At 36.1% G+C, this 13,119-nt stretch overlaps 1 protein-coding gene across 2 annotated transcripts in view; it reads right to left on the reverse strand.

Annotated features, from left to right (window-relative positions):
• Nucleotides 1-1,940: 1,940 nt before the first annotated feature.
• Nucleotides 1,941-13,119, reverse strand: part of LRRC7 (leucine rich repeat containing 7) — a 508,428-nt gene continuing 497,249 nt past the window's right edge. For both annotated transcript variants that reach the window (XM_057310572.1, XM_057310571.1), the window contains one exon: nt 1,941-3,643. In XM_057310572.1, coding sequence (XP_057166555.1) covers nt 3,536-3,643 — 108 coding nt within the window. In that variant the 3' untranslated portion in view covers nt 1,941-3,535. The remainder of the gene's footprint in view (nt 3,644-13,119) is intronic.

Consider the following 13,119-nt stretch of genomic DNA (forward strand, 5'->3'; position numbering starts at 1 on the left):
TCATCTAATCATTCTGGCAAATTCACATACTTTTCACTTAATATTTGAATGTATAAATCTAATTTCTTCATTTTCTTCTGTCTGGGTATACTATCTCTTTGGTTTGCTTGCTGAAAGATGCTTCAGTCCTACTTTTTAAATAAGCAATTATATTAGTAATATGTGTGCAATCATCTTTAAGATTAAAAACAAATTAATGCTGATTTGTCATCCTCTCTTTAAAACTGTTTTTATCTTGAAAGTGGTAATCCAATGTAAGACCCAGAAACAACGGAGATTGTTTGATATTTATGCAATTAACAGTTTTAATTAACCGGGACATATATATTTTATAGGTTTCAATGAGCAATAAATTAGCATGATGTATTAGTATGTTATACTGATTTTGAGTATTCCTTGTCAAAAGTACACTTATGTTTCAAAATTACTATGTTTGTTAAAGTGACTTATATTGTCTGGAAGATGGGAATTATCATAAGAGAGCTTTTGTGGCAACGTATTTTAAGTCATGTAAATGTTTTAAAAATTGTCCACTAATGTCTATTTGGCTTTGCAAAATCTGCAGGAACTCTACCAATACTGTTCACTGCTTGTTCTTTCCACCCTGATCTTTCCCATCCCCTCTATTGCGTCTTACTGATCCACCGGACCTAGACCGCTTCCTCAGTAGAGAGATCTCAATAAAAATCAAAGACCAAGGGGCGCCTGGGTGGCTCAGCCATTAAGTGTCTGCCTTGGGCTCAGGTCATGATCCTAGGGTCCTTGGATCAAGCCCTGCATCGGGCTCCCTGCTTGGCGGGAAGCCTGCTTCTTCCTCTCCCACTCCCCTTGCTTGTGTTCCCTCTCTCACTGGCTGTCTCTCTCTGTCAAATAAATAAATAAAATCTTAAAAAAAAAAAAAAGATCAAAGACCGAGAGGCAAGCCTATTGGAGTGAGTCATGAATTCCACTCCTTTGTTGGTGCAGATTTTCTTTTTTAAAAAGACACACCTTTTTTTTTTTTTTTTTTTTTGGTGGGGAGGGGTGGCTAACATAAACCAGATTCTAATTTCAGGTAGCAAAACCAGTTACTCTAAAAGTCAATACTCAGAAATTAATATATTTTTGGTTTTGGTCACCTATGGAATAAATTAGATTTTTTTAACCCCTCCAGTAATTAGCGATTTTTTTCAATCTAAAAAAAAAAAAAAGCCTCTTTTCATTATTACCTGCCTTTTCTCAGTATGCAGCAGTACAATTGACAATGAGGTGCTTTGAAACATCAGATTTCTTTTCCAGGTGGTCAGGAACCCCTTTTCTTTTCCTTATTTCCTGTAGAACAGGAAGGATGAGAACCCTGGGCCAGGACAATGTTGTCACATCAGGAAGAGGTGTTTACTATGATCCTTTTAGCTTTGTGCCTCAGAAGCATCTCTTGAAGCCCTGGGTCTGATGTGGGAACCTGACATAAGAAAAGAGACTTGGGCAGTCCTCTATCTGGCTCTTCTTCCACGTCTCCCATAAAAGATAAAACAAAACTGATGGGATGAGTTGAGCTGCTTCATTGCCAACCAAACTACACCCAGGAGTTTGTTTTTCCTTTAAGTGATCTTGTGTGGCCTGTGGGGGCCTCGATCTTGATTAATGATGGTCATCCTGGAATAGCAGCTGGAAACGGTGGCACCATGGTTTGGTGTGAGTTTTTGACAAAGAAAATTAGGCTCTGAAAGACATTTCTCATCAGAAACTGTCAATATATTAAAATGCATTTAAAAGTTACTTCTGGGAAACATATTAAATAGGCCAATCATTTAATCATTGCTGAATGTCAAACCCTATAAAATCATGGTATAATGTCACCTGACATAAAGCAACATCAAAATTAGTGCATCATCTGTAAAGTGAAGTATCATTTGCCTTCAAGTGACAAATTCTATTGCCAAAAAATACCACTGTACTTCTAATAAGTGACACTCATTTTAATAGACCCTACAAAAATACAGTATTTTCAATGTCCCCATAAAACAGTTAACTTACAAATATTACTCTCAGAGCTTTGGTGACATCAATACATGATACTATCGTGAAAATCCTAATAGAATACTTGAAACACTAGCATGTAAACTAAATCCATTATATATATAAAGAGCTATGTGGAAATATGAGAAAGCATGCATACAACCAACTCTGGGAAATTATTCTGGACTTTGAAATTAATATTTTAATCATATTAATGACTAATGTATAAAAGAAGTATTTTTAAAGGATTATAAAATGAATTTTGATCATTTATAGAGGAAAACAATTCTAATGTAAAAATAACGAATTCTCTATTAACTATGCTTGTCTTTCTCTCAGTAAGACAGGACCCAGGATTTTATACTTTGAAACATTTTTGGAAAAAAAGTATTTTCTCTATTTTTGCCCACAAAAACAGGCACTGAAATTAATAATACAGGTAGACCACAGCTCTGAGAAATTATATTTGAAGTTTCATATTTAAATACCAAAGTTTTTAAATCATCCACCATAACTTTCTAACAATGGTCTTTCTTAATGATAAATTTTATCAATCTCCAAAACTCATTTTAAATTATTTAAAAGTAGCAAATTAGATAAAGCAACACACAAATAAATTCCACATTTACAAGTAAAGAAATCACAGGGCTACAGTTTATAATCAACATAAACTTGAAAGAAATAAAGCAATAACTTTCCTGCCACCCATCATTCACTGCTTAAATTTGTGGTGAAAAAGATTTATCTATAATGACCTTTAGTCTGTTTCTTAACTCTGTGTGTATTGTAATTAGCTAAAGGCATTGAACAAATTAGTTTGTCCTATTTTTATTCCGGTCCCAGAGATAAATGGCTAATTTATGAAATATTTCACTCCGCGTTATGAGAATTTAGCAAATGAATATGGAACCAAATATAAACACTTTATACCATATGTACAGTTACTTTCATAAGGCATTATCATGTAATTTTTTATTGAAAAAGATTCAATATAGTAAAGTCTTATTTTAAGATATAGTTTCTTTCTCAATCCGAGATGTTTAGTTTATGAAAATATTGTTTTTCTCTATATTCTTTTTGTATATATGCCAACATATACCTGTGCTAGAAATATTTTATGGGAATTACAATTCTTTATATTTGTATTTTCTATATAAAGGCATATACAACTTTGAGGCAGTGTTTCTGATGGAGAGCAGAATTCGTAAAGAGCTTGAATGTGCTTCCGTGCTCCGAAATTATATGAAATCCACTTCGAGAAGAAACTTATTTGATTAAAAAAACAAAACAAAAACAAAAACAAAACTGCACCAATGCACAGCCAGAGGCTGACAATTAAAACTAATACAGAACCACATGAACATCATATTTATATAGTTAACATCTTTAAGGATGATCAGTGCTAACATATAGTATTAGACATTTGGCACTAATGTTTGCCATTGGTCCAGCAATTGGCAAAATTTGTTTCTATGTATAAATTTATTTTTGAACATTAGGTCTGGCTAGACGTATCTTCACTATTTATAAAAAATATTTAGACAGTAAGCTCACGTTGAATAACTAGGTCTACTGTGTTCTGGAAACTCTTCAGTAGTAATACAGCTTTTTCATGTTCCATATGTACAAAACTATGTCCATTTGCCTGTAAACACAGAAATAAAACAGGGAAATCAATGCAAGATACTTGTTTGTCACCTCACCACTGTTTCTAACCATAAGATTCAAGGGAATATTGAGCAACCAAAAGCTACCAGTTTTTAAAATTCACAACAGAATTGTAACTATGGAAACAACTAATTAATTTCACCCAGCTTTGATTCAGTTTATTAATTCAACGAATATTTAACAAGCATCTAGTATTTCCTATCTAAGACTGTCCTAGCCACTGTATGAATCAGAGATATCCTGGTGAATAACAGATAGATACATTTGAAATATGGTAGCTGTTCTGTGGTTGTTCTTTTGATTTGTTTTGTTTTTGCAGGTACTTAGTTGAGATGTTTTGGAAGTGTCCACAGGACCATTGCTTACTTGCTATATAATTACTGAAAGAATAATCCCATCAGCAAGGTCAAATATTTCACTCTTGGCACACACGACTGCACACTTATAGTCTTATTAGATCTTACTTTCACTCACTGAAAAGTTCTTAGTTTATACATTTTTTGTATTTTTTTATGTTCTTTTTTTTAAAGATTTTATGTATTTATTTGGGGGAGAGTGAGAGACAAGGAGAGAGAGGAAACATGAGCAAGGGGAGGGGCAGAGGAAGAAGCAAGCTCCCTGCTGTGCAGGGAGCTCAATGCAGGACTCGATCCCAGGACCCTGGCATCACGACCTGAGCCAAAGGCAGATGCTTAACTGACTGAGCCACCCAGGCGCCCCTACATTTTTATATTAAAGAAACCATTTTTACTTCCCCTTGCTAAATGCAAGTATATTCATTATTTATACCCGTGGTTCTCAATGGCATCCAATATACCTAAGAGATCTATTCCTCTGAGGTAAAGCACAATGATATTAGTAATAGTGAAAATGCCTGCCATCTTCTAGTTAAGAATCATCAGTCTATGTATTCAAAATCCATTTTAAACATAATTGCCTAAGGTTACAATTTTGGGATTCGCCTTGTTATTATTTGACATTTCACATGCTTCTCTGTTGTGAGTGCTCATTTTTTCTACAGTAAATTAGAGATTCTCTTGATTGGAATAATTTTTACTATTAATATAAAAAGAAGTGGATCCCATAAACCTTCACTGTCATTAAGGCCCAAAGAAAACATAACTCTCCTGAAACTTGGTAGGAATAATTCTTGGAACTCTAATGACTAACAATTATGTAACCGTCTCCTTGCATCTGGGACTCACTTGATGCGGAAGAGCCGGCCAAATTGACTACTTGGCAAAGGACAGATAATCGAGCCGGTTAATCAGCTGCTGTTTTCAGTTTTCAATTGACTGATACTAATTTTGGGAACCCAGTGCCTTTGTTGTTTTACTTTTTGAATGCTTTCTTAAAATATGATTAATATTTCAAATAACCACTCAAGACATGTCACTGCCTTTGGCTTTTTAAAATTTAAAACAGCAGATCACAGTACTGTATAGCCTTTGTAACATTGATGAAAGTCATCTTACACATTATATTTTATCACTAGTTTGTTGAAATTGGTTGGCTAATGATACAATAAAAAAAGAAGGTCCTAAAATATCGTATTTCTTAAACCACAGTACATCTAACAAGGAACATACTAGGACACAGAAATGTAAATCCATGAAAGCCCATATAACTGTAAGTATAAATTGGTTTTGAATTGAAGAATCTCCTTCTCTCTCTCGCCCTCCCTCCTCCTCTCTCTCCATATATATCTATATTCTTTAATATATATAATAACATTTAATTAATGGAAATGCCTATCAAAGTTGGCATTGGGTGTTTGAGTGGCAGGAAACAGTAGTTGGGTAGAACTTTGGGTTTGTTCCACAGCCCAAATTTCTTGCTTAAGTTGTAGCTGAAACCAGACAATTGGGTTCCATGTGATGTTATTTCTGGTCAGATGATGATGTGGGATAGAGAACACAGCATATGGTACATTCTTCTTTTGATTCTCAATCTGTATCCGACATTAGGAAAATAGCAAACTTGGGTGAAATGTATGCTTTTTCCACTGTATTTTTGAGGAATATACTAACTACCTTAATGTCTTCAATTTGTTCAAAGGACATACTTGAATTGTGAATTAAATTTAACTTTATTTATTTATATTTACTTACTTATTTTAAGTAAGTTTGATGCCCAGTGTGGGGCTGGAACTCACAACCCTGAGATCAAGAGTTGCATGCTCTTCTGACTGAGCCAGCCAGGTGCTCCTAAATTTAACTTTAATAATGGAGTTCTTGAATGTCCTTAATAATAACTTTGCAACTGCTCTGATTTCTCTATCAGAAGACTCAAAATCTAGAATTGTAATGAACACACAACCCACCAAGAATTTTCAGGGAATTGTTTGAAATTTCAGTATCTTAGTGTTTTAGGGAAAAGGAATGCTCTAGGGTTTGGAGGCCATGAATGGTATATTGTCCATCATTAGACCTCACCATTCCTGGTTTTAGGAACTGCCAAATATCAATTATCAAAATAATATCAATCTTAAGAGCATAAATGGCACAGAACCCAGAGAGCAAATTAATCATAACTGTTAATTTTGAATGATACTTTTATCAAAAGGTCTTCAAAAAAGGGTGTTCCATTTCCACCTTTTCTTTCATTTTTTTAATAAAAAATGTCTGTTATGTATTAACTGTGCCCAAGGCATTGTGCGTGGCACTGGGGATAGGAGTAAGAAAGAGATGAGACAGGGAAGGCTCCCATCAAAGAGGTGACCATCCAGAAGGGGTAATTTAGCCATGGACATAATTAATGTAGAAAATGCCTTACCTGTCGTAGGCACTCAACAATTGCTGAATTGAATTAACATCAGAGGGGATAAATAAAGTTCTAGGGTAGCTCAGTGGAAGGAAAAGGGAAGATGGAAAATTTTCAGGGAATCTATTTTCTCTGAAGTAAATAAGAAGAGTTTCTCCCGTACTCACACCTGGTGAGTTTCCCCTGTACTCACACCTGGCAAGAGTGTGATTAGCGAAGGGCCACAATCCTTGTCTTGCTCAAGCCTGCAGTCTCCTCCAGCCCTAGACGTGTGAACAGTTGGCTATTTCAAGTAAATTCTTCAATGATCCATGTAGGGGAAAGAGTTTTAAGATGACCTAGGTATGCAATCATTGTTGTGAGAATTTAAAAATATCAGTGAACTTAGACCCTAGGCTTTAGCAGAGGAAACAACCATAAAAATAAGCTAATGCGGGGGGCTTGATAGGAGAGGGGGTTAGTTTATAGATTCTTTTCTTCAAAACGAAGAGGGATAGCCCAATATGTGAAATATTGAAACAGAACTTTTCTGAAGTGATAGAAAGAGGTAATAAGAAAGTGAGAGAATGAGAGAGCAAGCATGATCTAGGCTAACCCTGTTATTTAGTAAGTGAAAGAGGTACACCGCAGAGAGGCCCCGCTACCAGACTGAGGCCACACATCCAGGGCTGAATGATCCAATACCATAATATTCATTCTTATTATTTCTCTCAATACTTCACTGAAATAATATGACCATGATTGCTTCCATTGATCTGAACTGACATTTCACTGATTATGATAAAATAATGAACATGTTCCCCTTAAAACTGTTTTGCTCTGCTGCCTCCTGACATAATTTGTTCTTTACAGTGCTTTCAAAACCTTAATTCTCATTCAGATTCCTATCAAGATTAACTTAAGTCATTCCAAAAATACTGGTAGAAATAACATTTAGTCCTAAATTAGCATCTCCAGAAATGCTGAACCTCTCATTCTTATTATAGTGTTAACTCTGGCTTAATTGGGTTCTTGTAGCCATATGCGAGCTTTTCTCTCTCAGAAGTGGAAAGACTAAGTCAGGCTATCCGCTAGGACAGTGCCAGGAAACTTGAGAGGAAAGGGATTAAAAAAGGAGAAAACTTTTCGGGTAGAATCTATAAATTTGGCATTTAGTTGAACCAGGATAGAAGAAACAGACAAGAATCAGATTGTGACACCACTAACGGAAAATGGCAACGAAGGAATAGCTGAGTTAGGAAGACAAGGGGGTTTGAGGCCATGGCAATGCATGCAAGGGAAATGTTGATCATATATTTAGAGACAAGAGACGAGTTCAGGAAGGAGGTCAGGGTGGCAGCATTAGCGACGGAGGTTAGGTTTTACTGCCATTTGGTGTTCACCGCATGGAATACTGAGAGATTTATCAGAAAATAAATTTAAAAGGGAGCATTGTGAAAGAAGGGAAATCTAACTAGGAGAGCAGGATGAGGTTGCAGCTTGGGACATGTAGAGCAAAGCTGAAAGATAGTGTTTGCTGTTGCCTTGGGCGTCTAGGAAAATCTGTCTGAAGTAAGGGAGGGGAAGGTGAAGCAGAGCCTAAGCCTTCCTGCAGGAGGATGGCAGACAGCTGGCTCGAGCTCAGTGGCAGAACTGAAGAACAGGGATCCTCACGGGACCGAAGCACGGAGGGGAGAGAACAGGACAGCAGGGCTCCTGGGAGATCCCGGCAGAAGGATAACTGGGAAGAGTCGTCAGGAAGGGGATCAAGGTACTGTGCTCACAAAAGTATCAGGAAATCCAAGAGAATCAAATCTTTTCCAAAGGCCCCAATGAACCCTAGCATTCTGCAGCAAAGAGGAAAAAAGCAGGGAAAAGGCATAGCCAGCTGAAGTCTGGCCTTGTGTCTGGGTCTGTTTCCAATAAAACAGTCTTCAAGATGTTCCAAACCACCATCTGAGCTCTCATTCAAGGCTAGAAAGATCCCCCTTATAAACTAGCTTTTAATATCCCTTTACACCATCAGCTTTTAGTTTCATGCTTTGTAAGTGACAAACGAGAGTTATACGGTTGGAAACTCAAGTGCAGAGCTGATTTCCCCAGAAGGAGATATGCAGGCTGATAATGTAGATCAAATAAACATTGGGACTCTACCTGTAATTTTAGTCCCCAGAAATATTCTGGATCTAAAAACCAGAGCTTTTGGAAACCTCAAGAGGCCTATTTAAAATGCCACAACTAGGGACTGCCTAGGAATGTCTTCAAAACAGCAGGAGAACTCTGAAAGATCAGAAAGCACATTATCTTAGAAAGTTTTTTAAAGATTAAATGGGTTAATGTATGTCAAGTGTTTAGGCCTGGCACACTCTAAACCAATCAAATGCTACCCACTACCATTAATATTACTTCACTATTACTTTTTTGAATTTTCATTAAGTCACAAGAATAGAAAGACAAAATGTCAGAGCAAGGGACTTTCTTTTTCTTGTTTAGTTAAGCCTATTTTTTTTTTTTATTTTTAAGATGCAAATGTGAGGATTGGAGATAGCACATGAGATAGCCAGGCTAACAGAGCTAGTGAATAGGTGGGAATTTATGGTACAGTAGTCAACTCAGTAACTTGAAATAATTCATTTCATTGGATATTGTGAGGTTGTTAATGAATGTTTCAGGGTCATTAAATAAAGTCAATTTTTAACATGAATTGAGCCATTTCTTGACATGGAACATTGGGTTAGGCCTGATGCAGGTGGAAACAATGACAGAAGGGGTCGGAAGGGGTGTTTGAATGAAAGGATAGAGAATCTCAGTTTGAGAGAACCTTCTCCTTCCACTGTTAGGACCGACGAGCTAAGGGAATTTATATTGTTAAAATGAATTTGGCTATCTGGCTAACATCTTGGGCAGTTCAGACAAGAAGTCAGAAAATTATGTTACTTTGTTTGTGTAGGGCTTTTCCAATTAAATGAATACGAGAAGAATCGTAGTATTTCAGCTAGCAATGTTTTGTGGTTGTCTTATGTGTGTGAATAGAAAAAGAGCTGAGGAAGTAAAGGCCACTACTAGGCAGTGTTGATTGATTGCAGGGTATAAATCCAACGATGCTTGGAAAAGTAAATGCAGGCGCGCCTGGGTGACTCAGTTAAGTGTCTGCCTTCGGCTCGGGTCGTGATCCCAGGGTCCTGGGATTGAACCCCGAGTCAGGCTCCCTGTTCAATGGGGAGTCTGCTTCTCCCTCTCCCTCTGTCCCTGCTCGCATGCTCTCTCTCTCTCAAATAAATAAATAAATAAATAAAATCTTTAAAAAATAAAAAAAAGTAAATACATATAATCTACATTTGTGCATTTGATATTTTAAATATATGAATATTATAAGTGCAAAAGATGATTTGAAGAATCAATGCTAAATTAAAGAAATTTTAAAATACATTGTCAAAGTTGGTCACACACATGTTTTATGTAAACACAGTTTATTATAATAAATGTGCACTTCAGAGGAAATAGCAATTTAATGAAAAATTAGAAATAAATGAAATGGCTTATCAAGTTAAAATGAAGTTAAGAAGAAAAAAATTCAGGACAGAAAAGATATTCTGAAAATTTTGTGCTTTGAGAATATATAATTAATGGGTTTCTGGCTTTAGCTGATTTGAAAGTATAAAGGAACATTTTACTGGATAATCTTGAAATTGTTTCTAGAAGATATCCTGCCTTTTTAAAATTCCACTTGATATCGGTGCCATAAAATGTTTTTTAATTGTCCCTTTGCATGATTTAGACATGGAAAGATGGAGGGTTAATGAAAATCATATTCACAGTTACAACAAAAAGTACAGCTTTGCAATTATGGCTCATCAATGTACTGTAAAGCCTACTTGGTTTCAGGATTTCATCCTTTTGTTCCTTGCAAGATTTACCTTGGATTTCCTTCTGGTAAATGTTTTGTTAAATGGAGAAATTACAGATGTTTATACTACAGAACTTCTCCAGAGCATGCTGTAATTCTCCCAGGAATTTTCTTGTATCCTTATTATTCAAAGTTCTAAATTTAAAAACTAGTTGCTAAGAAGGCTTGGGCACAAGGTTGGTGGTATTATCCAATAAGAAGGACAGAATGGCTCTTTCAGAATCCAAAAAAGAGATGGGATGAGGGACTCAGGTGTGTGATTTTTGGTTGACTGAAATTCACCCTCAGGGACAAACATAAGGGCCGTACAGATGTATTTTGTACACTGGATATACATTAGTACGTTAACATCTTTGAAAGCCTATAGCTCTTGGAATGAGGGAAAGCTAAAAAATACAGCAACCATATTAGAGCTACAAGGGCAAGCCTTCATGGTGTTTGATCCCGACAGCCAGACATTATGAGGAACAGTGGGAATCTTAAATAATCATAATTATGTTTCACATTAGCTACCTGGAATTCAGAGTTTTAATCTGGCAGAGTACTCTCGTTAAATACTGGCATTTATTTGGAGCTGAATACACTGCATAATCAATATAACATTGACTTTATGCCAAGTCATTTGAAAAATTTTCCTTTCTATCAAAAATCTGAACTACAGATCTTAAATTCGTGGAAAGTTCCCATGAAAAATTTACATTGCACTTTTTTTTTTTAAGATTTTATTTATTTATTCGACAGGATAGAGACAGCCAGTGAGAGAGGGAACACAAGCAGGGGGAGTGGGAGAGGAAGAAGCAGGCTCATAGCGGAGGAGCCTGATGTGGGGCTCGATCCCATAACGCCGGGATCACGCCCTGAGCCGAAGGCAGACGCTTAACCACTGTGCCACCCAGGCGCCCCTACATTGCACTTTTTAAACGTGAGAAAGTTTGAAGTCTTAATGGCTTTTACTGCAGTATTAAAAAAATCTTCATAGAATTAAACATAGATAAGAATTTCTCTTCTATCTTTTTTTTTTTAAAGATTTTATTTATTTATTTATTCGACAGAGACAGCCAGCGAGAGAGGGAACACAAGCAGCGGGAGTGGGAGAGGAAGAAGCAGGCTCATAGTGGAGGAGCCTGATGTGGGGCTCAATCCCATAACGCTGGGATCACACCCTGAGCCGAAGGCAGACGCTTAACCGCTGTGCCAACCAGGCGCCCTGAGAATTTCTCTTCTATCTTAAGTGCACACATGTATTGCAGCTTGAATGTTTCATGAATTCTGGCTCATAAAAGACATGGCAAGCTAGAAGAGACTCAACTAAAGACTTTGTCAATTATCTGTTTAGAAATTTGGGCATGGAATTGATAGTAAGTAGTAATCCTGAAGACATTTACTTATTTATCTGCTCTGATTTTAGAATGCCTGTTTTCTTCTTATCAAATATGGTGAATGAACATCTCTAACAAATGAATTCCATACCTTGGTTTGCAAAGCAACTCCCTGACAAGCTATACTTTATTTCTTTTAAAAGAAATAGAAAGTGAAAATGAACAGAACTGCAAAATTAATCTCTCATTTTCAGGGGGCTCGTGCAGTCACATTGGTCTCTGTTGGGTAGAGCACTTGCCTTAAAAGAAGACAGACTGGAAGTTAATTTTATTAAATGTTGAAAATGTTCTTTCCTCTCTTCCTCTTTCATTTTCTGCTCAGGTAATTTTGGGCATGCCTGCTTCCTGGGCTAGGTTATGTAAAGCCATTCTCTATTACACTGTTCACATTGCTTGGCATAATACTTCCTACACAGTAGGCACTTAATACATGTTTTCCAAATATATAAATAGTAAATGTGATGAATATGATGCTATCAGTAAAATTTGTTCCAGTAAAGTCAGTATTGTATAATGGAAGAAGCTCTAATGAGTCATTTAGGCTCTGTCAACAGTAGATACCTTGTTGCGTGATATAAATGAGACCATACAGGTGCTTAATTGTTACTTTTATTTCAGCCAAATTATGGAAGTTAGAGCCAGTCTAATGAACTTAACTTGTTTTTATTGGTTTGCCTGTTTTACTTATTCTGTATACTATTACTGTTTTCATTTGCAATATGTATTTACTCAATCTTTTATTAGTTCACTGCACTGAATTTCATAAATTGAATAAGATATGCAGTGCAACTCTGGCAGATAAAACCATACACATTTTTAAAAATTATTTTTTGTTGTCTTCTAATCAAATTGTATTAAAAATCTTATTCTTCAAATGTATTATATCATTAAAAGCAATAATTTCTCTGAACATTAAGAATCATGTGATTCCTGACCCCTTCCTCCCACCCTTCCGCCAAACTCTCTGATGTTTTTGATTTTCAACCACCAAGTAAGATCAACTAAAGAAAAGCTTAACTCATTTGACCTTGTTGGGAAATGCTTAGCGAAATTTCCAAATAGCTTACGTCTATTTTTTTAAGGGTCCCATACTTCATTGTAACCATAACGAAAATTTCTCACTCTACTTTTTGTGGCCTTTTTGGGAGAAATTTTTAAAAATTCAGAGACATGAATATACTCTAACACTTTCCAAATGACTCATGATGATAATTATGAACATGAACACTGTGGGATAAAGCTGTGGGCACAGTTAGATGCTTCTATAAGAAACATTTCCCAAAGCGTGTTCTGTGGAGGTAGTTAATTGATGTTGTTAGTAAAGAGGGCTTGTATGGTTAAATATGTTGGGACATATAAGTCTGTAAGATTTCTCAGGTTCTGAAATGCTCAATACATTGTGAAATCCTGAAACAAGGGATAAAA

The sequence above is a fragment of the Ursus arctos genome, unplaced genomic scaffold (assembly GCF_023065955.2).
Source record: "Ursus arctos isolate Adak ecotype North America unplaced genomic scaffold, UrsArc2.0 scaffold_12, whole genome shotgun sequence".
Classification (NCBI taxonomy): Eukaryota; Metazoa; Chordata; class Mammalia; order Carnivora; family Ursidae; genus Ursus; species Ursus arctos.